Source organism: Acipenser ruthenus, chromosome 38 (genome assembly GCF_902713425.1).
Source record: "Acipenser ruthenus chromosome 38, fAciRut3.2 maternal haplotype, whole genome shotgun sequence".
Taxonomy (NCBI): Eukaryota; Metazoa; Chordata; class Actinopteri; order Acipenseriformes; family Acipenseridae; genus Acipenser; species Acipenser ruthenus.
This window is the reverse complement of record NC_081226.1, coordinates 1,070,557-1,098,523: the sequence shown is the minus strand read 5'-3', so window position 1 is coordinate 1,098,523 and position 27,967 is coordinate 1,070,557. Positions and strand designations below refer to the sequence as shown.

Genomic DNA, 27,967 nt, shown 5'->3' with positions numbered 1-27,967 from the left:
AACTAATAAATGGCAATGATTGTTAAAATTCAATCATAGTCTGGTCACATCATTATAGCGTATATACCTGTTGTTTGGCATACCTGCTTTATTGACAGTACTGTAGGCAACAAAAAAAACAGGGAGACAAAGCACTGTGTAAAAGTGTTATTGACCAATACAATAACTCAATACATTCAGTTAATACATTATTGGTTTCTTATATACAAGTATTATAAACATATTCAGGAAAGTACAGTATGCAGATTGTGGGGAAATAGGCACGAAAGCACACATTTTGAATGCAAGATAAGAAAACCGGGGAAATTCATTTCATTTCTAACCTATTAACAGAAAAAAAAGCTAAGAATGGGTACACTTTTCAAAACCCCACTTTTGCAGATCTTGTAATAAGAAATGAGAGTTATGAGTAAATGTGGATTCATTTTGAAGTTTTGATGTACTGTAGATAGACAGAATATTCTTGAATTTCTTTTATTTTTTTCCCCCACTTGCGTGGTAGAAATTTAAACCACATAACCTGGCTTAATCACCTCTTGTGGAACCACATTACCAACCTTCTGGTTGATGCATTTCTCATTTCTACCATTTCTCAGATTGCTGTGTTTCCCATATGTGACCTGATTGTGTGATTCTTTCATAGGTTTGGTGGTCTTGTGGTTAATGGGTTTAATACCAGAAGGTTCCAGGTTCCAATCCCAGCTCAGTTACTGACTCACTCTGTGTGACCTTGAGCAAGTCACTTGACCTCCTTGTGCTCCGTCCTTCGGATGAGATGCAAAACCGAGGTCCTTTTGGAAGTGACTCTGCAACAGCAGTTGTGATGCATAGTTCACCCCTTAGACTCTGTAAGTCGTCTGGATAAAAGCGTCTGCTAAATGACTAATTAATAATAATTCCAAGAAACTAGGAATCAGAGTAACTGAGTAACATTTCCTCATACGAGATTCTGTTTCTTAAGCAAATAATTAAGACAGCTGTAGAGAACAGAACTCTATTTTAAATAACATATTGGCTTTTGGTCCCAAATAGACACTACAGCACTTAAGAAAAATGTGAATACACTAGAAACGATGGGAACAATAGAGATAACAAAATAATAATAATAATAATAATAATAATAATAATAATTTTAATAATAATAATAATAATAAAGCAGCCCCTTCAATAAATAAATGCAAAATGTAACCTTTTCTCTGGAAGTCTTAAAACCAAAAAGACATATACAAATTTGACAATGCTGATAAACTGAGCGATCGGATTAGACTCTATATTAAATTCGCATTAAATGCAAGTGAATTCACACGGTCACGTACACATCATGTCCACTGACAATTACAAAAGAAACACAATCACACAATGCGGTATGTATACTGTCTTAGAAGGTTCACACATAAATCCAAACCTTAAACACTGAACAGGGTTAAAAGACGTCAGAAAGATTATATTAGATACAATCGTGTCAGTTCTAAACTTTCAACAACAAACAAAAAACAGGTTATTGGCGGTTACGACTTTGGTAACCGGACGCTAGTTTTAACACTGAGTGAATCGTGCAAGGTATTTACATATATTACTAGAGTAACTGGTATAGGCGCATAGTCACGTCTGGAGACGTTCAAGTCAGGACTGCTAGACTCTGGATAGGTGACGGTTTCTACCAGGTCTTTGAAATGTTTGTAGCTATCATTTTTAGGGGTAATTGCCCCCAATTTACAACAGAAGATAATATTGTAACAACGATATTTGACCAATTTTGAGTTTAACAATATGACATATTTGGCAGGACAAGCGAAGCTGGTTTGGGGGGTGGGGAAGGCATAGTTAATAAAAACCGTAAGCGAAGACGGCGCTATCCAAAACATATATTACTGTGCAACAGAAAGATTAAATAAAGGTTTTTAAATAAAGATGTCCTCAAAACAAACACCAGCCAATGCGTTTGCAGTTTCACCCGCGTACACTTCTGCGAATTTATAAATTTATTAATCTGTCGTTCGGACATTATCCTAGCAACCCGGCAACAAAAGATACAAAATAATAATAATAATAACAATTCTAAATGGGCAATTAATTCCAACTCTTGCTGTGTTATTCCAAGCTTCTGGAGGGAAGTCAGTGTTGGGGAAAGGGGAAAGGAGGGAGGGAAGGAAGCACATTGCTGCCGGATTACATGTACACAATCTGTCATTTGGTTTTTATCTCTGTATAGTCGCTGCCGTTGTCTGTTTGAGCCGAGGCTTCTGCAGCTTTCCTGCCGGAGGAGGAGAAGTCGAGGGAGGCGTAGTTCACGTCATCATGGCGCTGGTCTGATTCAGAGAGGCCGCCGATATTCTGGTAGTCACTCTCATCACCCTGCAACAATACAAGGGTATTGTAGAAACATCTTTTTGTTATTATTAATAATATTAGGAATAACGTGTGCAACCCGACTGTATATAACAAGGCAGCTGTTCAGTCAGGTTTTTGAGGGCTTGGACATTTACCTGCGTTTCCAAAAATTGCAGTCTTTATAAGTGTAGTTTATTCGTTAATATCAATAGGTGCGAACGATGTGATGAATTTGTTTGGTTTGTCAAATTTGTACTTTTGCAGCTTTTTCTTCAAATTATTATTATTATTATTATTATTATTATTATTATTATTATTATTATTATTATTATTTGTCTGCCCGTACATAAATAAGAAGGTTTATGCCTGCATCAGAGTTGCGAGTCGTGCAGTTTTGTGGTGGAGTTATATATATATACCAAGAAAAAAATCAATTTCCATCCCCATCCGATGTGACTGTCCTCATTAACCCTGCCTAAAATCTCATCTCACACACTGTGTGTCTCACTACACGTGTCCAAAGGGCTTCCATTAAAGCACAGACGATTATCTCAAAACACAACCACAAAACTCCTGAAACCACAACACTGAGGAAACCACCAGTGCTTGAAGTTACTGCGTTTTTTTGTTTTTTTTTGATAGAATGCATGGCCATGAAAAATGCAAACTCAGAAAGTTAATGTTAAGATGCAGATACTTACCAAATAACATTGACATAATACAATACAAAAAAAAAATTCTAAGGGTCTCCTGACTTCAATTAGTTTATTAATTTTAATAAATGGTAGCCAGATAGTTATCTGCCTTGTCTGTGCTGCTTTTGTTGAAAAAAAACAGTCAAAACCATTGTGGATTACAGAAGACACCATATAGCAGGTCAGTTTCAGAGGGAATTATATTTCATTATATTAGCGTTTGAGAACAAAATGGTCCAAACAGTTATATTCCTCATATGCAATAAGTAACAAGTATGGCTGCAAATGAACTATCAGTATGATAAAGAGGATGACCGGGGGTTCATTTGTAACCAAAAAGGTCCCAGATCTCATAATTTAGGAACAGGGATAGCATTTGAGTTTCTAGTCCTAATGTCATGATGTCAATCTCCCGTATATGTTCCAAGTTCTCATCTGCTGGTGGATCAGGGTTCCCTGCCTCATTGCTGGTGTAGGTAGCCCCATGCCCACCTTTGCCAAGCTGTGTTTTAACATTATCTTCAGGGTCTAACAAGCAGTGGGACGAGTAACCTGATGAACAGGAGCGACGACACTGTTGCTGATAAGAGCTCTCGTCTTTAGTTTCTTTTTTTTTTTAAGTTTTGCAGTTGTAGCGGATCTGGGATCTGCTGCGATCCGGCACAAATGTAACCCCTGACCATGACACGGAGCAACAGAACGTACAGAATAATATAGAACAAGAAACAGCACTGAAATGGTTCATCACAATCCGATAAGCCATTCTTTCTAATAATGATTGGATTCTGTTCTACAAAAGCACCCTGCAAACCAAAAAAACAAAAAGCTGGCGAATGGTTGTGTCTGGTATTTAATACTGAATGGAAAACCATGTTGAACTGGTGAGTTTGGGTTCCAAAATATCTGATGGGATAAATGAGGCTGGTTGTGTTGGGAGGTGAAATGGGACATTCGATGGTTCTAAATTAGTGAGTCACTTTAAATTGCCTTACCATGTATGGCTCTTCCAGGATCGAATTAAACTTTGTGCCCAAAAGTTCTGTCTTAATCTGTTACAGAGTTAAAACAAAGACAACAGTACAGTCCAGGGGTATACGAAATAAGGAATCAATGCTTGTGGTGCATTGTGCTCTTGCGGTGCATTCTGGGAGCTGTAGTTTCTTCACTTGCATGGATAGATACACCAGTGGTTGCAGGGCAGGTAAAGAAAACTACATGTGCAGAAAATATCTGGGCGAAATGAGGCTTGGTTGTTTTAATAATGGGACTGAATGTCATTGAGCAAGTATGAGATTGCAACGCAATACAAAAACAAGCCCTAGATAAATGAGACTTGTCAGCTGGTCAGTGTTAGTTTATAGTTTTTCTAAATGTTTATAAACCTTACTTACTAACTATTCAATCAATTATTCCATCAAGAATATATCATTTTAAACACTGGGTCTTTTTCTAAAAGACAGGTAGTTTGAAAAATAGGTAACGCTTTACATTAAGTGTCTCTAATTAGTGTGTAGTTACACAGTAGTTACATTACGCATAATTACAATGTTATTATGCATAATTAGAATGTACTTCATGTGTGAATCTTTTTGCACAGTATATGTAAGTGCACAATTGTATCAGAAAAGGATTAAGGTTATATCATGCAAAAAATGTACACATGAAGTACATTTTAACTATGCATAATAACATTGTAATTAAGTGTATGTACACATGCATTTACTACAGTAATTAGAGACACTGAATGCAAAGTGTTACCCAGTATACTAAGTGACTGTACTATACACAGCAAGTGAAAGTAACTTATCATTGGCCTCTTGAGTCCATTGTATGTGTGTTAAGCTTTAAGCTTGGATAAGTCCTATGAGTCAACCAAACCACCTCTGATTCAACGTCAGCATGATCTGTTTCTGTAAGTCCGATTGGCACGGTACTCACCACTTTCTTCCTTAGATTATGCTTGACGGAGCTGTAGAGCATTGGAGGGTTTTCCGGTTGCTGGGAAAAGCTAGCGCTGCCTGTAACGTTCTCCCTAGAAAGGAAAGAAGAGGCTTTGGAAAGTGTTGGAACCAATGCTATACATCACGTCCTTGTAATACTCAACCACAACTACTGGGGCAGACGCAGAACTGTAGATTAAAATGTATTGGCAATCATACGAAAGAACAGACGTTGTTAAACTCTCAGTGCTGCTAAGTGAAAGTAAAACAGAGACTGATTCTTACGAATCCAATGTAAAAATCACGCTCCATTTTCTACTTTTTTATGATGATTAATTAATAATTTAACAGACGCTTTTATCCAAAAGCGACTTACAGAGACTTGGGGGTGAACTATGCATCATCAACAACTGCTGCTGCTGCAGAGTCACTTACGATAGGCCCTTGGTTTTACATCTCATCCGAAGGACTTTCACCTGAAGACCTTGAAATCATGTGATTAATTCTTGTTTAGTTAGTCCGAGAAAAGGTATCCCCTCTTCTTAGTCTAATATTTCAGCAATAATTCAAAGTCTTAGTTTGTGTGCTTCTCAGTTCTGCAAGTTAATTAAATACAAGAGTAAACACTTTGAAAATATTCCCCACAGTCTATAGGCTACTTACTTCTGGTTACTGTGACTGATATAGCGCACAGCCGCGATGATGAAAGCGATAACAACCACGCCTCCTATGGCGCCGATAACCACGGCCAAAATGAACTTTTCTGAAAGGAAAAGAAAACTTAAATAGTATCTCTGTACAAACGCAGTGTGTGCCACAGTCCATTCCCTTAACCCTTCAGGCACACAAGGCATTGAGCACTTGCTGTTCAAATGGTTTCTTCGTTAAAATAGATTTGAGATCGCAAGTATCGTGAGGAGGAAACTGACCACTTTGATGGCCAGTTCCAGCCTGTTTGTAAATTTGAAACTCTGTGGGACTAACCCTTGTTCTTTAAATGGTTTAATCAATATTCAATTCCACTGCAGCAAAAGATAGAATTGGTGATACTAAACATTAAAACACTCCCCTCCCAACGAAAGCTGATACTGAGAAATAAACGCAGGGCAACGAGGGAGTTCTTCATGTTATCCCGAGTAAAAGCGATATGAAAATAAATATATTATGCAATTCTTTCCAATTCTTCACCCTTCAGCCAATGGAAGTATGTTATGTTTATGACGCTAATGTCCACAGGGACACCCTTGGAAACCTGGTTGTATTTTTGAAAGGAGAATCCGCCCATTAATCAAATACGATCAGAACCGATCTATACCCCTTTCATCTACGCCCCCTTATCGTTTGGTTTGGTTTGGTCCCCCTCCTCCCCTGCCTCCACCTTGCAGCGTGCCTTGTCTAGGGTGAAGGTGGCCCCAGGTGCCACTTGTCCTGCCCGCTGGCATTAGACATTCATTTAATTTATATCATTTTATTTCATTCATCATAGTTTTGCCAGCTAACACGCTCCAATGGGCAAAGCCATGGGCCATATTCAAATAACAACATCATCATTTACAGCCATGTTTATCTTGTCAATTGAATAAATTGCTGATTTAATCTATTGGTGGATGTCTCCTTTGTGAAATGTTGTTTCGCCTTCAATCCTGATTGCTATCATTTTTTTTATTTATCCCACTACACTACAACAGGGGTGTCAGCCTCCAGTCCTTGAGGGCCCCTGCAGGGTCTTCTGGTTTTCATTCCAACGTAAGCTCTCAATTTAATTGATCTAACTGTTCATTCAATTGGACGTGTTTGATGCTTTTCAAGGTCTTTCTGACAGCTCCCTCCAAGAGCTGAGTTTGACCCCCCTGCCCTACGATACCACCCGTGCATAACGACAGATCCAAGAAGCACATACTTTCCTGTTGCAGTTCCAGCTTGACAGTCTCTGTCCCATACATGTTGGAGATGGTGCACAAGACGTGGAGCCCCGAGGAAGGCTTCTCCTTCAGCTTGATCATGCTGGTGGTCATGTAGCCGTCCGTGTGGGAGTAGTAATTGAACTGGCTCTCCGTCTCGTTGATTGTGATGTTGAGGTCAGGGAGGTGGAACTGGATCGCTGGCTCAGGGTTCGCTGATGCTATACACTCGCACTGAATGCCATCTCGGATCAGCGTGCATTTGGACTCGGGCAGAAATACAGGCGCATCTGTCAAACAGAAAACTGTTTTGTTAGTGCTGAAGGGGCATTTAGTGCCCTTTTCATCCCACTCAGTCCACTTCTTTCCTAAATATCCCCGTTCTTGGTAGCTAATCATCCTCAAATCTCAGAGCTGTCTCACAAGGGAATTGGTACCCAATATCGTTGAATATCTTAGCGAGCAAACGGGTGCTTTCACTGCCAACTTTATCCCAATCAAACCCCTTCCTCTCTCTCTCTATATGAATGCAGTGGTAACCCAAAATACTATCAGTGTATTACCAATGCAGAAAGATTTTTGCAATGGAGGCTGACTTGTATCATATTGAATGCCACCATTGCAAAAAAAAAACATGAATACAATTATATAATTATTATATATGGGGCAGCAGTGTGGAGTAGTGGTTAGGGCTCAGGACTCTTGAGCGGAGGGTCGTTGTTTCAATCCCAGGTGGGGGACACTGCTGCTGTACCCTTGAGCAAGGTACTTTACCTAGATTGCTCCAGTAAAAAACCCAACTGTATAAATGGGTAACTGTATGTAAAAAATAATGTGATAACTTGTAACAATTGTAAGTCGCCCTGGATAAGGGCGTCTGCTAAGAAATAAATAATATATTAACACAATTATATCAATTAATATACTTATATATACAACTATATAATTTTCCTATTTAGATTTGAGAGGTGAAACGGTAGCCGCATCAGTCCGGGGATGAGGCGAGGTGAGCCAATGAGGTGCGCTCACATTCCACAGTGATGTTGACAGAGCTGCTGGCTCTGCCATGCTCGTTCTCAGCCAGGCAGCGGTACTCCCCGTCCCCCTCATAGGAGATGTTGGGGATCTCCAGTATACTCAAGTCTGACGCCACTATGTTGCTGATGAGGGCCCCGTCTTTCAACCACGTCAGCGTGGGCACCGGATTCCCTTCCGTGCTGCAGTGCAGAACGATGGAGCTGCCTTCCAGGACTGTGAGGGAGGAGTTCACAGAGGGTTCACGCGGAGGGACTGAGGAGACAAGAACGCATTCAGATCCAGGCTTTTATTTCAGCTGGGCTGTAGCCAATCGGAAGCTGACTGCATCATTTACATTAATAGGAAACAAAATCTTATAGAATTTTTTTAAATTAGGCTCGGAACTCCCAGGATTTCAATATCCCTTCCCTGGGACACAAAGATTTTTTATCTTATACCATTTTAATCTTATACTTCCACATCCGTGTAGATTATACAGCAACACCGCAAAATCTGGCACTGTAAATTAAGCACAGATAAATCCAGATACAAGACTACGGCAATAGACGCACAATATGAATTGGTTGTCAATACTATAGTAGTAATATTATCAATGTTACTTATTGGATGACTATAGGATTTCTAGACACTTTTAACAACCGTCCGTTCACATCTCCCAGTTGTAACCCAAAAACTATCTGCTGCCCAGACACGTAGGTTCTGTCCAGGAGTATTGATGGCACCTTCTAGAAATGTAATGAAATGTCAATGGCGGGTCATGGGGATTCTCACATTTGACAGCGAGGTAAAAGGATTGGTTCCTGCTCCCATAGTCATTGTCTGCAATGCAGGTGTAGAGCCCCTCCTGGCTTGGCTGTATCTCCATCAGCACCAGGGTGGAGTTCTGGCCCATCTCTTCCCACACCAAGGTGTCCTCCTGAAGCCAGGTGATCCGCGGTGGTGGGTTACTGTCCACCGTACAGGACAGGTAGACAGTGCTGCCTTCCATCACCTCCAGGGACTGATTCACTTCAACCTCCCGGGGGGCGTCTGACACAAAAAGACACATGAATACAGCTCGCTGACCTGCCCATAGCGAGACCCCCAAGTTATTTCATAGCATCTCTCAATATCAGATTATAGCAGCGCTGTTTCTGAAAGGGCTGACTTCTATTTGAATTATCTAAATAGCAGAATATCCAAATACAGCATCCTATTCATTTGCAGTTATTTTTTTCTAATGTCTTTTTTTTTATTAATCGTATCTAAAAAAGAATTTTCTAAACCACCCTGTGAGCTAAATACTAACCTTAACTAACCATTTACACAAAATGAACAACTAGCGAGCAAATACTCACTAATAAAAAAAGGTGGCTCTTAAAATATTGGGTAACACTTCACATTAAGTCTAATTACTGTGTATTTACATAGTAGTTACTTAGTAAATACATGGGTACTTACACAACTACAATGTTATTATGTGTAGTTACAATGTACTTAATGTGTACATCTTTTTGCATGATATAACCCTACCCTCACCCTAACCTTAACCTTTTCTGATACAATTGTGTACTTACATATATATTGTGTAGAAAGATGTACTCTCTGTAACTACTATGTAAATACACTTAATGTCACGTCTTTGCGAATGACATGTGAACAGAAATACTTACATTTGACGTCTAAGGAGATGAGTCTTTCGTAGGACAGCGAGGTGTTGGGATAGTGGACTTTGCAGCCCAGGACCTTTCCATTGTGGAAGTAGGAGGGGGTGAAGCTCAGTACAGCGGCCATGACGGCTGTGTTGCTGTCCTCCACGTAGTCACTGGAGATTTCAGGATTCTCCAGCCCCTCAATGTTAAACCACTTCATCTCGGGGGTCATGTCGGGGCAGTTATCAGGAACATAGCAGGTGACATCCAGAGGTGAATCACTGACTACCTCCTCCGGCACATTAATGATGGGCTGGTCTGTAAGAGCCCAAGCAAAACATCACAACGGTTAGCAGCCACGCTTGTAGGATCTTTTATAGAAGGAACGTATTGGAAATCCATACCTAACAAATGTCAAGATTTAAATACCCTCGCCTTTAGTACCAATCAATGGCAGTTAGCTTCCACGTTGAGCATTTTAAAAAGCAGATTGGAAATGAAAGTCCCTCTCATCTGGGCGCTGACATTTTCTATTGATTGGTACTCGATTGTAAAGGTGAGGGAAGGACAGGTTTTCTTGTTTTGAAATCAACACATTAACGAATGCATTGATTTAATACCTGCCGATTTTTAAATACTTCTTTAAGGCAATTCCGAGTATCAGCGCGTCCCTACTTGCAATGAAAACTTTTCTTTAATAAAACTTTTTTCTTTTGGAACAATAACGGTTAAATATGTATTGTCAATGAAAGTTATCGAAAAAGGCAATGAAGCATTTAAATAACTGTATTCGAATGCGCAAATGTATTAGAACACCCCATTGCTTCTGTTGTTTTGATTTGTTGTGCAGATGAAATCAAACCGCTGGAACGGAAAATCTTGGATAGGCAAATTAGCGATTGTCTAATTTAATTGATGACTTTAATAGGCCACGTGTGAAATTAATTTAAATTAGTAAGAGAAAAGGAGCACGTAGCCATAAATGCATGAATGCACATAAGTACACTGTATGTGTCAGCCCTATACTCTTATCTAGTCCTATTCACAAAGCCTTGTCACAAGTTATCTGAAACGTATTTCATGCATACGGATCATAAGGATTTGCGCACCATAACTAGAACACACGGCACTTTCTGAAGTTAAAAACTACAGCGCTGTTTTATGTTTAATAGTAGTTTCTGAATGCAGTTTTTATGATATAAGTTATATACCGTACAGGACAAATGGTAAAGTACAGGAGGCTTTTTAGAAGTCGTTTAAGATGCCTGATTAAAGCACAGAGTTGTCTAACATTTTCACACACGCGTGCCTATTGTTTCTATATCACTGATTACTGATTACTGAAAATTGAAATTCTCACACCATGAGGTTTTCATGCAGGTAGGGGTATTTATCACATGACAGATCTTGAGGTGTGCACACCACTGTATGTGTACATTTAAAAAAAAACATTGTACCCAAAACTTTGACTTCTGAGAAATCGGGGTAGGTGTAGACGTTGGAGCTGCCCAGGTCGGCTCTGAAATAATATTTCCCGCTGTGCTCCATCCCGATGTTACTGATCTGCAGGGTGCAGTTGCGTAGCTTCAACTCGCCCAGCAGCTTGGTGCGACCCTTGAAGCTCTCGTGAACGATCTCTGTCCTGGATTTGAACACCACGGGCGGGTACAGCTCTGGGTAGGGCTGCCCAAAGTACCAGATGCCATGGACCCCGTAGGGCCGGACGCTGGAGGGGTACATGAAGGTGCAGGGGATGACAACGCAGGAGTTCCTCATTGTGGAAATATCCTTCGGCATCCATACTGTCCACTGCGCTAAAGAACCTGGAACACAGTAATATATAGATATGATACACACTCTGCAAACCCTCAAGCTTAAACAGAGCATACTGTAGCACAGGGGTACCCAATCAGGGGGTCAATTACAATTCTAATTGTGGCATTTGTAATTAATTGCAATTACAATGGCCTGCAGTGGAAACACCCTTTTTTTTACAGTCAGCAGTGGAAAGTGGGTATAAGAATATCTATGCAAAACAAGGACGAACGCACATAAGCATACTGAATGTGACAGCCCAATACTCTTATCTAGTCCTATTCGCAAAGCCTTTTTTTTATGAATATTAGAAATCATGCATAAGGATCATAAGGATTTTTATGTTTAATAGTAGTTTGTGATTGCAATCTTTGTTTTTTTGTGATATAAGTTATTATAACAGACAGTCATTTTGCACAGCCTGAAACGAAAAAACTAGCTCAGCTTTGCCCAACCACACTCAATGATACCTCTCATGACAATAAGACACCCTACACACAACGTATTAACTTATAAAATACAGTTTGAAATGCCCTTGTTCTGTTCAAAGCACATGGGAAAATGATGTACCTTTTAAGATTACTAATAAAACAGGAAGGATGAACTCTAAGCTCCACATGGTCTTCTGAGATGATCTGCCACACTCACGTCTGTAAAAAAACAAGACAGGAGACAGACTGGGTACCATTCAAATACCAGGAAAGAAGAACAATAGTATGAACAGGAAGACTTTCTAGATTTAGACCTCAGGTGAAGCTCATACAGCAGTGTGCACATTTATTAGAACAACTCAAGATTTGTCATTTATAAACTGGCATGCTGGGTGAGAGAATTCTAGTTTTCGGTCAGTAATTGGTGACATACAAACAATAGGCACTCATGGGTGAAAATGTTAGACCGCTTTGTGCTTTTCATTAGGCATCTTAAACAACTTCTAAAAAGTCTCATGCATTTTACAATTTGCAGCTCTGTGGAGTAGTGGTTAAGGCTCTGGACTCCTGACCAGAGGGTCGTGGGTTCAATCACAGGTGGGGGGACACTGCTGCTGTACCCTTGAGCAAGGTACTTTACCTAGATTGCTCCAGTAAAAACCCAACTGTATAAATGGGTAATTTTATGTAAAAATAATGTGTAAAAAAATAATGTAATTATATGTAAAAAATAATGTGATATCTTGTAACAATTGTAAGTCACCCTGGATAAGGGTATCGCTAAGAAATAAATAATAATAATAAAGTCATCAGTTAAATTAGACAATCACTGATTTGCATATTTTTGACAATGTTTCCAGATTTTCAGTTCCAGTGGTTTGATTTCATATGTATAAGTCAAAACAACAGAAGCAATGGGGTGCTCTGATAAATTTGCACATTACTGTAGTCCTGTCGCAACAGAATTTGATGGAATTATAGTTTTGCCTAGTGCTATGTCCTTTATCATCACTAGGGGGAGCTCTACTTCAAGAATATCAGGGAGAGACAGGGAGAGAAACAGCCATATATATATGACCAAAATGGGTCAAGAACTGGAACATAAGTTTACTGCTGTGTTACTTCTAGCTGTAAAAACCCACCATCATAGATTTACAACAATGACATTCATTTAAAAGTGCTTTGCCCCGTGTGTGATGTTAATGCACAAGGTTGTGTTTAAAAATCAACCCTTATAATAGTATGCCAAAAAGGGTGACACTAGTTTATTAGGAGTTCTCCAGTGATTTGGCAAGAATAAGCATTAAAACACAGATAAAGGCAGCCCCCGTCACCACCCCCAGCCTCTGAATCTGATCCGAGATGCCCAGTCGCTTCACCAGAGTTCCCAGTTGCTGCCCGTAGTAACAAGTCATAGCCCTTAGGTCCCAAGTCGTGGCGCTGAGAGAGCAACAGATCCAACACCTGTTGCCGCTGGCCCAGAAGGAGCCAATCAAGACTCCTCCATCACAGCCTGTGACGGGGAACTCTGTGTGTAACAGGGCGGAGGCTGGCCTCGAACCAGCGACCCTGCGCACTGCAAGCGAGCTTCTTAACCACAATGCAAAAGAGTCGGGCTCGTTTTAGAGCTTGTAACCTCATCTCATCTCACCAACAGGGTACAGGACAGAATCCGGGACGGCAGCGGATCACACAACACTTTTCTTTATATCCTTTTTTTTTTATTAAATTCAAGCTAACAAAAACTAACAACATGACATTCAACTGTGCAATAACTTTTTTTTAAACAAATATTAAGTAAACAGAAAAGTTTAAGATAATAATTAGTTTAAAACACGACATCAAGTTTATTTAAATCTTACTTATTTCCGTTCAGAGATCAAGGACTGGGCTATAAAAAAAATGCCTTTTTGCAGAGATCCACCTAAACGATAAGACAGCGTATGATCTTGTACTGTGACGGGAGAAAACAATGACGCTTGCAGCAGGTACAGTATATGTTACTAAATTAAGACTGCAACGACCGTGTTCTACAAGACGAACAGCATGAAGACTTGCTTGAATGCTTCACACCGCGGTTCTGCACTGTGCTGTGCGATTTCCACTCGCTTTGGTCAATGCTGCGGTTTCCTGTTAATCAAAGCTTCGGAAAAAAAAAGACTCAGTAAAAACCACAAGCTGGAAAGTGAATGAGCGAGCGCTGAGCAATGATAAAGAAAAACAAAGTGGCAGGCAGATTGAATCTGTAAACGGTTAGTGCAGGTGCAAGACTCTTATAGAACTCAGAACTATGTATTTGCATTTGTGCCTGCAGAATGATTCTTCCAAATTTGCTCCAAAAATGCTTAAGATGTCTGCTCCTCCTCAGATCCGGTACCTTTTACAGTACCTATACAGTTTGCAAACCGTATGGAAAGGAAAAGAATACAAATTGTTGCAATAAATAACTCTACTACCATAATTTTTAGAATATAATGTGCATGACTGAACAGTCTTGAGTTGCATCCCTTGTACAGAGTATTGTGTCCCTCTTACATAACACACACCTCATCTATGCTACCTAAGCAAACCCCCATAGTAAAATATCTACAACACTATAATCTGAGTATAGTGTGAAACTTGTATATAACACACAAACTGTATACATCGAACAGAACTTCTCCTTAAATGTTGGTAAATATTTTACACAGATACAGTCGCACTGGTGCTAATATTGAACCATAGCATTGTGATGGATTCCCAGCAGTGTGTACTGAGTGTTCATTCCACTGTGATACAATTGGTAAGTCCAGAAAAACGGACAATGTTCACTCCGCCAACCCCCTACCGTTATAACAGTCCTAGCTACTGTTGTGCAACTGTTGTCCCCTATCACACTGCTTTGCCATTGTAGAACCACTGAAGAGGGTAAGGACATATACTTTGTCTTGCCAGTGTAGCAATACAATTCCGATCACAAAAACAAAAAAGATTAAGAAAAGACTTGCCTCTTGTTTTTAAAGCCTTCGCTCACTGAGTAAATCCACTTCTTGTTTTCAGACGGCTCCTCTTAAAAACCCAAGGAAATCCCCACATCCCCCTTGCTTGCCTCGGATAGTCAAGTCGAGCCAGCTTGGGGAGCAGAGGGAGGCACAGAGCTAGCAGCTGCTCCTGTTGATCTGGTGGGCAGGTTTTAATATTCATCCAACATTTCTTAGGAGGCCTTCGAATCCCACATCGAACATTCCTCTCTTTTGTCACTCCTCGTTTCTCTTTGAACAGTCCTGCCTCTGTCCGCGCTGAGGTTCTGTCGAGGCATGGGCTACACGTGCGGATCGCAGTTCTCTGAATCTTGCTTTGACTTTTGAGGACCAGTTACTGAGAGATCGTTTGGCGATGCACTGCTGTTACAGACGCAGAGAACCTTTTGCAACCTTCAGAGGATGCTCATTTTAATTCCTTTGTTTGCTGACCTTCCAGAGGTCACAATGAATAGGCAGTTTGTACAAAATGATGCAGCCAGAATACTTACACCTACTAAGTCTACCGGTTCAATTGCCCCAGTTTTAAGGTCTGTACATTGGCTTCCATTAAAGCATTGTAGAATATAAAACCTGGCTATTCAAGGTTTTGGCCCTGCCTATTTGTCTGAGTTATTATTATTATTTGTTTATTTAGCAGACACCTTTATCCAAGGCGACTTACAGAGACTAGGGTGTGTGAACTATGCATCAGCTGCAGAGTCACTTACAACTACGTCTCACCCGAAAGACAGAGCACAAGGAGGTGAAGTGACTTGCTCAGGGTTACACAATGAGTCAGTGGCTGAGGTGGGATTTGAACCGGGGACCTCCTGGTTACAAGCCCGTTTCTTTAACCACTGGACCACACAGCCTCCTATGTTGGAGGCCAAGGCTAGAAATGTTGATGAAGACGACAGCAACAGCGCATCAACTACGATCGTAGACACAAACGCAAACTTCCACCGACACACACAGACGCGGAAATAAAGTAAAGCATTCTGACAAGATGGAGAAAGACACCTTGTGGAAACACTTCTAGACATGTGCTAAATGCATTACCTGTTATATATGTTACTCAAAGTTCAGTATACAAATCAAATGTGAATTCTTATAATAATTCTTGTTAAATAAATATTTTAGTGGCCTTCGGGTAGATTTAGGGCTACGCCACTTACTCTGAGATCTGTCAATAATTGTCTTTTGGTAATGTTAAGACCTTGATTAAAAACATAAGGTGGGCCGGCATTTAGTTCACAACCTCCTTCACTTAATGAACACACTTCAAGGTTCTTAGAGTTATTGGGATTTGATTGAGATCTGAACCCCATTTTATCCTTGCACCAAAGTATTTTTCTAATCAGTAATTTATCTGATTTTAAAACGCTTAATATTGTAATAGAACTATATTATCAATGGCACAGTGTCGCAGCTGGACAGCGAATTTTCGGTTTCGAATTGACTCACAAGATTTCTTTGTCAACTGGAATCCAATCCAAGGGTTAACTCAAGCAAACAAGCATCAAATTATTGAATCAGGCGATTCTCTGATTAGACAATGGAGGCTGGGCAAAAACAGCCATTGGCTGACACTATAACAGGGCTGGCTTGGGATCTTCATACCAGCAATTGCAGATACTTACGCAGGCTGTCAGGGAAAACACATAGCAAGGGATTTTATAAAGGGATTTTAGTGACACAGCATGCCATACCCACACAAGGTTCATCTTAGAAAATGTGTTTGTTGCATAGTTCCTTCTTTTGCATGTACAGTGTATTCTTAATGTGGACCTTGGGGCCAAAGCATTTTGTCAGCATAAAAGGGATATTTTATATCCTCTTATTTTTTTTAGAATATTTGATTGTTCTCTTTCATTTTCATCTGTTTCCGATCATTGTTCATCACCATAAACACTGTAACTTTTTTTTTTAACCACTGCGTCTGCTTCTGAAAAGACTCCTAAAAGCTACATTTCTGTCCCCTCATACCTCTCTGTGCTTTACAATGCTTCCCTTTGCTTTACCAGACCTCTCTGTGCTTTACAATGCTTCCCTGTGCTTTACCAGACCTCTCTGTGCTTTACAATGCTTCCCTATGCTTTACCAGACCTCTCTGTGCTTTACAATGCTTCCCTATGCTTTACCAGACCTCTCTGTGCTTTACAATGCTTCCCTATGCTTTACCATGCTTTGACTATGCTTGATTACACTTTGCTATGATTTTTACTCAGGTGTATTACACACTTTTCTGTGCTTTTACTATGGGGAGACTTTTATAAGGGTATAACTCGACTGAATCATTTTTGGTGCCACTAAATCCTTTTAACTGGTTTGATCTGTTCTGTTGTGTTTGTGTGGCCGGCCAGTGTATATTTGTATTCCATACAAGTGACTCAGAAAGATGCTGGAACATTGTATTTATACAACACTTGACCCTTTATCCTACATCGTACTATGAAGCACGCACCATTACTCTGGGCTGCTGTCAAACAGACCCTACATTATCTGTATGGCGGCTGTAGGTGGGTCCTCTGAATTGTTTTCATGAATGGCTCACACTGGGACACTGGGCTGTATGTTGAGGCATGCATTTAGCATAACACCTACAGCAGCATTCTATACATGCAGGAGCATGGAACTCTGAAAGGTCAGTCCGGCTGCGTTGGACAGACCAATCTGTAGGTTGATAAAAATCACAATTTAGAATAAGGATGGTGGTTAGGTACTAAAAGTACATTATTCACATCATTACTGGTCTTTTGGTACTTAATTTTACTTACGTTATTTCAGTATATGCCCAACATATCTACAGCTATGGGCTTTGCATCGCTCTATAGAATTAACCAATGTTGCTTTATAAAGTCGAATGAAACCTGCTGAATAACGTTACGTTAACATATTGAATTACATAACGCTTTGTGGTTTTCAAAACTGACAAAAATCTAACATGAAATACTATTATGGCTTCCGGTAGACTTTTGTGATATAATTTTGTAGTTTCTTTGCTTAAATAAAATGTCTAAATTATGTTCATATGTTGTTTTTGTTTAAAATTATGGCTCACCCTGCACCCCACGCGGCCGTGTCTTTACCAGGTGAGGCATTCTGGGACACCCAGTGACCATGTATTTAAACCAGAATCTCACTGTAAGGTATTACAGTCAAACAGCAAAATCCTGAATAAAAACTAGAACTCTGGAGATGAACAACTATCTCCCTCGCTGGTCTAAAAACCTCAACACTGATTTTATCCACTCGGAAGACTGTTGTCTCCTTGTACACCTTGTAATTATCACTCAAATAACTAATAGGCCAAGTACGCAATACAGTCCACGAGTATCCTGCTACACAGGAAGTACATTTATAGTGTGGTGGGATAGATTGCTTTAGTCCGAGGAAAATGTAAGTCTGAGAAAAGGGACATATTAAAAAAAATGCTTCTAAAGTGTTTACCCCTTTAAAACTGAAAACCCTTGAAAAAGGACTACAGCCCTTATGTTGGCAAATACATGCCAGCCCAGCAGCCCTTCATTTCCTGGTAACCGGCTGACAGGGTTATTGCACACAGTTGAGTTTTTCTGTCAGGCACCAGATGGCACCCAGCAGGTTGCTCACAGTGTCCAATTCTTTCTCGTTCTCTTCCTCTCCGCCTGAGTCACTGTCAGCTGGGTCACGCTGAATTCACTGCACCAGCTCTTTCCTTCACAGTATTGTTGTTTGAACTGTGGAGAGCTTAAATGTGGTCAGAAAATTGGCAACGTGATCGCCAGCGTTGTTTCCACAACTACGCCATTTGTTGTAATAAACAAATGTGTTTCTGTTTGCACCGCAGACCCAGCAGTTCTGTAATCAAGCAGCTGCGCTGTTTTTAAATGTTGTTTTTTTATTATTATTATTATTTTATTTCGCTTGGGTTGACCATGAAGACGGCAAACGACCACGAACATCACATATCACAGACATAGCACCATCCAGTTACAAAACTGTAACTCTCTTGTAATGATCTGATTAGCAGGGTGTTTGTCGGAGTCAAAAGTGTGAATTATGAGTTATCAGAAGGACCAGGGGGGGTACTAAAGCTGCAATGGAAAGACTTTACAGAAGAAAGAACTGTTGAAGAATGATGAAATGACAGGTCAGGTTTAAAAATCCTTGTTTAAAGATTTTGTTAGACCAGAGGAATGAAGACTACACACCGTTTTCTCCGAAAACTGGTAATTATGCGCGTAAAATGTATTTTTCGTTCATGCTAATAATAACATGAATATATTGATGTGATTTCGATAGCTTGTAAGCAAACTAAAAACCATTCCAGAAACTATACTGAGAACTTTGAACACATTTCTACTTAAAAACACCCCTACATTATTTCCTGCCCATCTTCACCCAAATCAATCACAACTAAAAGCTACAAAATAAAACACATTGCCAATAGCAAGTCAAACCTGAGACCAGCAGAGGTTTTGAAACACAGGTCCCTAAATTGGGGTAACACTTTCCATGAAGTGTCTCTAATTACAGTGTAGTTACATAGTAGTTACATGTGTACTTACACATAAATACACGTTATGCATAGTTACAATGTAATTAATATCTAAGTCTTTTTGCATGCTGTAACCCTAACTCTAACTCTAACCCTAATCTTAATGCTAAGCCTAACCCTAACCCTTTTCAATTGTAAAAATAACCCTTCCTGGTTTCCTCCTAATGTCTCTCTGTCTCTCCCAATCACACTCGTTTAGATGTTCTGCTCTTCTTTGTTCCGCCTCTGAATTGTGTGTTGCTGCATTGCTGTTTTGCTATTGTATTGTTTGTTTTGAAATGTCCTCTTTAAGACTCTTTAAGACTATATATAAATATATATATAAGTTCTCATTAACTGTTGGCTTCTCAGAAATATTAATTGATACCATTCTTTAAAATAAATGATACAGCTTTGTGAATAGCAACTTATATTACTATCTTTTCTTCCTCATATTAAAACCCTTTTTTTCAAAATTTAAAAAAAAAAGTTTAATTAATTAAATTAAACAACCACAGTCATTTCATTTAAGGCAGTGTAAGTAAATAGTTTCTTTTTAGTTTTGTAACTTAAAAAACTTTTTTTTTTTTTTTTTACTTTTACTTTCTGAAAAAAAAAAAAAATTAGTAATGTACAATTTGGATTAAAAAGCATTGAAAGCTGTGATAATCAACCGAGAATATCATTTATATTAATATACATTTCATGGTACATTTCTAAAGTGCAAGAACTTACCCTACAGTTAAGGCCCTTGTGCTAATCGCTCCCCTTATTCTCCAGTCTCTTACCCTGCAGACAAATGTTTCCAGAGCTCATGTGTTGTATTTTTCGTATTGCTCAGTGGGTCTGTACCAGGACACATCACCCCCTGTATGGTAATGAGGCCAGATTGTACAGCCATTGTTTAAGAGCATCATTCATAAATTCCCGCGTTGTGACATCAGCACAATGAGAGCTCTGTTGTGCGAGCGAACGGCCTTCAAAGAAGACTTTTTTAGAATTAAAAAAAAGAAAGAAAGAACATCTCTTTCATGCATTTCCAAAATAATAATGTTTCTTTTTCTCTGTTCTTTTGTGAATTCTGGACTGTGAATAAATCTAGAGTCCTTTTGCAGTGTTCCCATGGTTATACTGTGCATATTTATAGTATACCGTGGTTTGGTGATTACGTATGCTTTATCATGCTTTCACTATGCTTTCTTACACTTTTCTTATACCTGTATAAGGATTGTGCAGCCAATGGCAAGCTGCCCTTTAGCTTGTGATAAATAGCCTGCAGCACTTCAAGTTTAGTTCTTGTGGTTTATGTAACTGACAGCACCCCTTGATGGAATTGTACTTCATTTCAGCTTGCCTGTTCTATTGAGTGTGTCGGTTTGTAAAGTGACTGCTGCTGTCTGTATATTCTACTTTGTTTTAATTGGCAGCTTTTTTCATTATATATATATATATATATATATATATATATATATATATAGTTATGGATGAAACGGTAACCATGAAATAACCACCAGTTATAAACTTTTTAAAAAGTGTCATTCTCCTTGGTTTGAAAGTAACTCAATAAATTAGTGAAATATTATGATGACAGCCTTCCAGGCCCAATTTAAACAAGGATGAGTTTGTTCTGAATCACTCTGAAAGGGGCTCAGTGCAATGGTATTTGGCAATCAACTGCAAGGTCTACAACAGACTTTATTTTAAGTAGGGCTTTCCAGTTTAAATGTTAGAACACAGATGGCCATGTAAGACCACGTCCCAGTCATTTGTGAAACAGTGGGATCCGATCCATTCGTATCTAAATGCTGCCTTCTGGTAACTTGTCAGTTTGCATCAGCGTGCATCGCATCAAATCACGGCTACGTCTTCCATGATGATCACTGCATCCCAGTTCTCCGCGAGAGTGCAATGCAGTCTTTTTTAAGCTTCGGTTCAGCCCCGCTCCGGCAGCCGTAGAGCCCATTCCCTCTTCCCCTCTCCCGCCCGCTCTCCTTCTCACACTTGATTTGCTCGTCTGTCGCTTCGAACTAAACTCCCGACCGCCATTATGGCTATTTATAGTTTAAAAACTGCTAATTAAAATGATACATGAGTGGGAATGTTACTTTTTTTTTCTTTGTAAAAAATATAGAGTTTTATGCATGGTTAATTCACGGAAAGTGACATGTTTCCTTCACTATTATAGAGAGGGAGTTGTTTTAGTTTATTTTAGTCAGATGTGTGTTGTTATAGCGAGTGAGCACTGTGTGTATATATATATATATATATATATATATATATATATATATATATATATATATGTTTAAATAATAATAGCTGATCTCATTTTTCTAAGCTGGCTTTTTGCACATTTAACATGTGTTGGTCAAATGGAAATAGAAAGAAAACAATTAACTGTTTATTGTATGTTTGTAAGTGTTCGGTGGTCACCTTTAATCATGCTGATAGTGCGTGAGAAACGTGATGAGAGGCAGCCACCGAATACTTAGAAACATACAATAAATACGCTCGATGATTGTTATTATATACTGTTATTATAACGGCTTCAGAGTTCCTACAGCGTCAATGAATTGAAAATCTGATAACCTAAAACAAAGGACACCTCCGACAAGAGAACACTCAGTCGCTCGGGGACAGACACACGTGCACTTACATACACACTTACATCATGCTTATTAAGAGCACAGCTGTGAGGACTGTACTTCCACAAGCTTGGAGAGATGCGCTATGGATCCATGTAAATCCTTTCTGCAGATAACAATAAGGGTGGGGAAGGGCTGTTGGGGGAATGAGCTGAACCAGATTATCTAATCTTGAAACAAGAGAAGCAGGGAATTGTTCTGCTTTTAGACAATTATGTATATGTACAAACTTGCTGGTATCTGCGCGGCTAACGCAGCGACAGGCTCCGATTGTACCATCAAGGGAACTCGGTGGCAGAAGACAATGGGGCTTGTGTGAAGATGACAAATTTGTCCGAGAGACATCATGCTCATTGTTTATAGGAACTAGCGTCTCACTCATACACTAGCTTTGGAAGCTTTTGTAAGTCCCAATTCGTTATTGTCTTTTGTTTCTGTTTATTGTATTTTATTTATTTATTTATTTTGTTATAACTTCCTTATTTGGGCTACTTCTTAGTCTGTTTTTGGTTTTTTTTTGGGGGGGGGGAGGAGGGGCAGATCAGTTGACAGGTTATCCACATCCCAAACCCCTAACTGACACCTTTGCAGGCAGGCTCTCAGAGTAAGAGAAGCCGGGGATTACAAGGCCGAGCAGGCCAAACTTTCCTCTCTGAAGAAGGGGGTGGCCCCACAGCAGAGTAGAACATGGCTTGAGTGAAGTGTGCTTGTGTGGTGAATGCACTTGTTCATGCAGCTGTACTGTGATGTAACTGCTGCTGAACCACAAAATGACCTTCATTTAAACCATGAATACTGTAACAATCAACTCCAGTTACATGGTTTGAGATGTGGGGAATTTGCCAAGGACATTTTGTGTTCAAATCTATTCAGTGTGCTCATATTTCGCAACTTGCTCTTAAACTGACCCTCTCCCCAGTCTATTAGGATATCAGGCGGTTATAAAGTTATTTATTTGGTGTTTTATTCTGTGAGCCAGTTGGAATTCATGTGCGGACACTGTATCGTTGTTGTTATTAGGTACTAGAGCTATCATTTACTCTGTGGCTTACTGAACTCTTCCATATGGCTCTTTTGATTCAACCAAGAAGGGCTGGTTTCACAGCCCCAGATTAGCACTAAACCTGGACACCTAGTGCTAATCAGAGGCTGGGAAACCAGTCGAAAGTATCCCATTCAATGCTCTTAATCTGTTTTAAAAGGATGACTGGTAGTCTTGGTTAAATAAATTGACGCTGTAATTCACCAAGACACATGAGCACAAAAATAATTAAACTCTTATCTTTCAAAGTATCTTTCAAAGTATGGTTGAACCTTTTTTTTTTAAAAATGTCTTTGCTACAGCTGTTTAGTTTTAGTATATTGAGTCATTTATTTTTTTGGCGTATGGCTCTTTAAGAAGTCCCTGGTCATCTGCATGGCTTACCAAAAAAGCTCAGCAAAATCCGAAAGGTTATTTCACCTGTAAAGATACCCCCAGTGTCTTCAAATTAGAATTTCAAAGAGTGTGGGCTTCTACAAACCACAGCCTTGATGCAAAAATCACATAAACCACATCATCAGAGGACAGACACCTCTGAACCACTCGGCAATGAACTCTATTAACACACAGCCACCATGGTGTGCAGATGATGCAACAGGAAACACAGATTTACAATGCGGTATGGTGATTAAGATGTAGAAGTGTCTAGAACTAATGTGAGACAAACGGCTTACAAGACTGGGGTCTGGATTCATTCAAAATTACAGCGCCGCCATACCCATTATAAAGTATGGCACGCCATGTGGCACACCATAAACCTGGATTTTATTAAGGGCTCTTTAGCTCTCATTCAAGGCTGTTAATGGGTTGGAGTGCAGGAATAGTCGAGACTAATAGATTTTGTGTTACCGATATGGTGAACTCTCAGGTAGGGTTACCATATGACATACATTTGGAGAGTTTGGGACAGTTCAGGCTTATCAACTCACAGTCCTAATGCATTCTGGGAAGTGTAGTCCTGGTAGTAGGCACCAGAGACAGGTAAAATGTACCAGAATGCATTGGGGTGAGAGTTGAAAAGCCTGAACTGTCCCAAACTGTCCTGGTGTATATGGAGTTATATAATAACCCTACTCTCGGGTATACTGTGAAAACAATTGCTTCGCTGACCAATTATATTGATTTCTTATTATTGTTATTATTTTGCAATGCATACAGACCTCTCAGATATAAGCTAGGTATCTAAAAAGTGAGATAAAGTGAGATGATGTTTAAAATTGTTAAGTAATTGTTATCAAAATGTGTTTCCAGTACCTTTTTGTCTGCAGTAAATATTGGTCATTGGATAGTTTCATTGTTTTTTGTTGTCCATCTAATTCTAGTTAATAGTCTACATGTCTGTGGAATTGGATGGAGGTGCTGTCCTGTGAAACTGATTTTATATATGGTCTGATTTACTGAAAATATTGTCTTTTGGCAAAGCGCCTTAAACACATTTGAGTCATGTGGTTCCTTGGCGAGTTGCTTAAAAGGATTGATGTTGAAGTATTGCTGTAGCGCGTGTTTCATTATACAGGGACGTGTTAAATAACTTTACCTTGTACCGGAATTCCCTTCGGTCAGGATGTTTTTATTTAAATTGGCTATTTATTTATTTTTATTTTTTTTTAATTGTGTCTGTAGTTGGCCTTTCAAGACTTTGAAAAAGATAAATAAATCTATTACCAAGTAGCTACATTGATACAGTAGTGGTAGAATTATACTGTAGTCACCGTGATATTTAAAACACATGGATGTTGATGTATGTTTTGTTGTTTAAAAGTACATTGACAGAAATTGGGTTATTTCTAAAAACAAATTATATGAAAAAATAGTGGCAAAAAATATACTACGGTAGGCTACTGTACATGTCAATTCTAAAATACTAGGTTGTATTTGCAATACGTCAGCAAAAAAAAAGAAAAGCGATACTCTTACCTGTTGTCAGTGATCAGTGCCCCACGACCAAACCAGCAATAACAGCTACTCAGTAAATCTCTCTAGACATCTGCGCCTCACAGCTCCGAGATTAAAAAGAAAATGCGTTTGTCTCGAATTTCCCACTGTGCGCTCAAAGCACGCTCCCGCGGACTGGGCTGGTTTCAACTAGAAATAGCAGCCTCTATTTTTTTCCCCTCTCGGTGTCACTCGGAGCTCTCGTCATGCAGAACCATCCTTCTGTTAGAGGAATGTGGTATAGGTCCAGTCTTCAATCATTTTTTAAAAAGCGTTGTTTTTTTTTTGGTTTTTTTGGTACCTCCTTAAAAGCCGACTGCGAAGTCTCGTTTTCAAACTGCAGGCAATGTGGCAGCACCCACAATTATTCAAAGGGGTCACGTTTTAATGAGCTTTTAATGATCTAAACCGTTAACTTCATATTAATAATACTGCTGGTGTTTTTACTGAAACCCTTTATTAAAATGACTGAATATAATCAAAATACAGTGGAGATCAATTTTAAGGCGGTAATACGATCTGGTGCTGGTTTGTGTACCAGTCTGACATCAGCCTGCTGCGTACGCTAGTTAGTTGGTTAGCATCTACCTACCTACGGTAATTCATTTTGGCATTCAGTGGGTTGATAATGAGTAGCAAGGCTGTATCTATGCTAAGAGGAAATGTAATTATGCAATTCCTTGAATTGCTTTTTTGTTTTGTTTTGTTTTGTTTTTATCGGCTGGGTATCTTGTTTTTGAGGTAAACTCGTTTGTTTCCTGTGTGGTCAATTCAGACGTGGTTGATTTTCCAGAGTGAACTGTTTTTATCCGTGTGAGTGTGGGTGTGTGGGTGTGTGGGTGTGTTTTTTATTTTATTTTTTTATTGTTTTTACTTTGTTACTGCACCCATCCATTCTGGTGTTTTTTGAAACTTTAAAAGTTTGTGTGAACTCTGTGGAGTTCGAGAAGCACAGATAAGCACGCAGTGACTGTAGGGGATATAATATTGTTATTATTTAAGTTTCATGCAACTGCTAAGTTTTTTTTTTTTTAAAGGACCCAGAAGGTACACCTTCCTTTAACCTAAAGCAGTACCAGATATCAAATTTAAAAATAAAAAAAATACCTGTATGCAATAACATGTGTTTTTTTTCAAAACTGCACACTGTGGACCTATTTAGCTCATGCAAGTGTATGGGCATGGGTACTGTTTTGCATTTGCAGACAAAACACCAAGCTAGGCAGCGCATAGCTTTTTGGTTTATTCCATTAGACATTCTGCCTCTTTCATTTCGTATGTCGCCTTTTCATCTGTTGTCTCCTCCGTGTGTTTTGTACAACCATCGCTTAAATCCTGGTAGTAACACTTCCCTAACCCAACAAGCATGAAGAAGAAAGCCATCACTGCCAACACAAGAAACACATCCATCTGAAACAAAGCCCTGTCGCCCGGTTCCTGGACCTCCAGCTGGTAAGCCTTGGTCAGGGTTCTATTGACATAGCAAAGGTACATTCCGGAATCTTTCATTGTGAGGTGGCTGATGCGGTAGGTTCCGCCTGCTGTCGCTCTGTCCAATGAGTGCCTGTCGTCCTGCTTCAGCAGTTCAAGATGGGTGAGCGGGTGAGAGTCTTTCATCCAGTACAGTGGGCTGTAAACAAATGAGGGATCCCAGGGTTTAGTCACAAAATAAGAACATAAGAAATACTAGAATACTCCAGATCAGGGTTTTCCAATCCTGTTCATGAGGGACCCCCTGTGTCTGTTGCTTTTCATTCCAGTTGAGTTCTTAGTTACTTAATTGAACCCTTCGTTGAACTAATCATTAGCTTAATTAGACCTTTTTTGATTGCTTTCAGCTTTTAAACAGTTGGAGATTTCAAGTTAACGATACAATTTTATAAGGAACTTGAAATCGGCGGCTTTTTAGGAGAACAATTAAAAAGGTCTAATTAAGCACATTATTAGTTTAATTAAAGGTTTGATTAAGTAATTGAGAACTCAGTTGGGACCCAGCAGACACTGGAACCAGGATTGAGAAACTCTGATCTAGAACCTCAGTTGATGTTCAAGGTTTGTATTTTACATAAATTGTAATCACTGTACAAGTCGGGGTACGATTACTTTAATGAGGAAGGGTATTCAGCCCTAGCACTTAGACGCTCAAATCAACATCAAAGTTTTGAGGGGAAAAAAATGGGAGCAACATAACCAGAAAGACTGCAAACACTATAAAAAAAACTACTGAAATGGCACAGAAAGCTCTTTAGTCACCCCGTTCTCTTACCTGTAAAGGGATGCACCAGCGCATGTCAAACTTGCATCCCCATTGACTTGGACTAGGTGTTTCTCCACAAAATTCAAACCCATTTCTTGTAGGAATGCTCCACTGTCCATGTCTGAACAGGTAACATTACAGAGCTCGATCCTGAGCTCGGGGCCAAAACCTGTGAACTCCTTCCCAAGCGCTTCCAGCCTGATCCTCATCAGACCGCATGGGAGAGCGTCCCAAACCAGAACGCTGTGCTGGGTCACCCTTCCGTAACAGAACCCCACCCTTTTCCTCTCTCCCTCGGAGCCACACCGATCACAAGCCTGCCATTTGTTCCAGTGCGTATAGACTTCCACCTGCCTGCCGTCTCCTAAGTCCTCAGTGAAGTTCGCTCGTACCTTCTGCCCTAAGCCGGCGTGGGATATGTGGAGTTCATAGACCTCTTGGATCTCCACTTCGTAGTGGACTAGAGTCTCCTTCTCCCCCTTGCAGATATATCCACCTGAATCCCTGATCTTGGGGCTTTCTAACTTCAAGTCTCCAAAATGCATGATGGCCCTTGACTGGAGATTCAACAAACGGGGATCCTTGACGTTTTTCACCGGGCCCTTGTTGGACCACATGGTCTTGGGTTGGTCCCCACCCAGGCTTTGATACTGCCAAGTTAATTCGTTGTGTTGAGAACCATTTGGACAAAACAAGGTGGCTGGGTTCTGGGAAGCCAAGGCTAGCTGATAGTTTTCAGCTGGTAGAACGCTCGCCAGCAGACAGATGGAAAGGAACGCCCGACTCAT

At 39.8% G+C, this 27,967-nt stretch overlaps 2 protein-coding genes across 5 annotated transcripts; both read right to left on the bottom strand.

Annotated features, from left to right (window-relative positions):
• Nucleotides 1–132: 132 nt before the first annotated feature.
• LOC117433593 (myelin-associated glycoprotein) lies at nt 133–25,127 on the bottom strand. Of its 4 annotated transcripts, none has more exons than XM_034055954.3 (11): nt 24,905–25,127; nt 11,922–12,001; nt 10,994–11,359; nt 9,558–9,854; nt 8,677–8,934; nt 7,897–8,157; nt 6,867–7,157; nt 5,630–5,729; nt 4,965–5,058; nt 4,019–4,075; nt 133–2,355 (listed from the first exon to the last, which is right to left on the bottom strand). In XM_034055954.3, the coding sequence occupies exons 2-11, from the start codon at nt 11,968–11,970 to the stop codon at nt 2,188–2,190; spliced, it is 1,941 nt and encodes a 646-aa protein (XP_033911845.3). In that variant the 5' UTR covers nt 11,971–12,001; nt 24,905–25,127; the 3' UTR covers nt 133–2,187. The 4 variants fall into 4 exon arrangements, with proteins under 4 accessions (XP_033911845.3, XP_033911844.3, XP_034773312.2 ...); XM_034055953.3 differs by lacking the exon at nt 24,905–25,127 and adding an exon at nt 20,039–20,185; XM_034917421.2 differs by lacking the exon at nt 24,905–25,127 and adding an exon at nt 14,770–15,213.
• A 1,037-nt stretch (nt 25,128–26,164) lies between these two features.
• LOC117433810 (protein FAM187B-like) lies at nt 26,165–27,967 on the bottom strand. The gene is made up of 2 exons (XM_034056230.3): nt 27,189–27,967; nt 26,165–26,552 (listed from the first exon to the last, which is right to left on the bottom strand). Exons 1-2 carry the CDS (start codon nt 27,965–27,967, stop codon nt 26,165–26,167), a joined length of 1,167 nt encoding a protein of 388 aa, XP_033912121.3.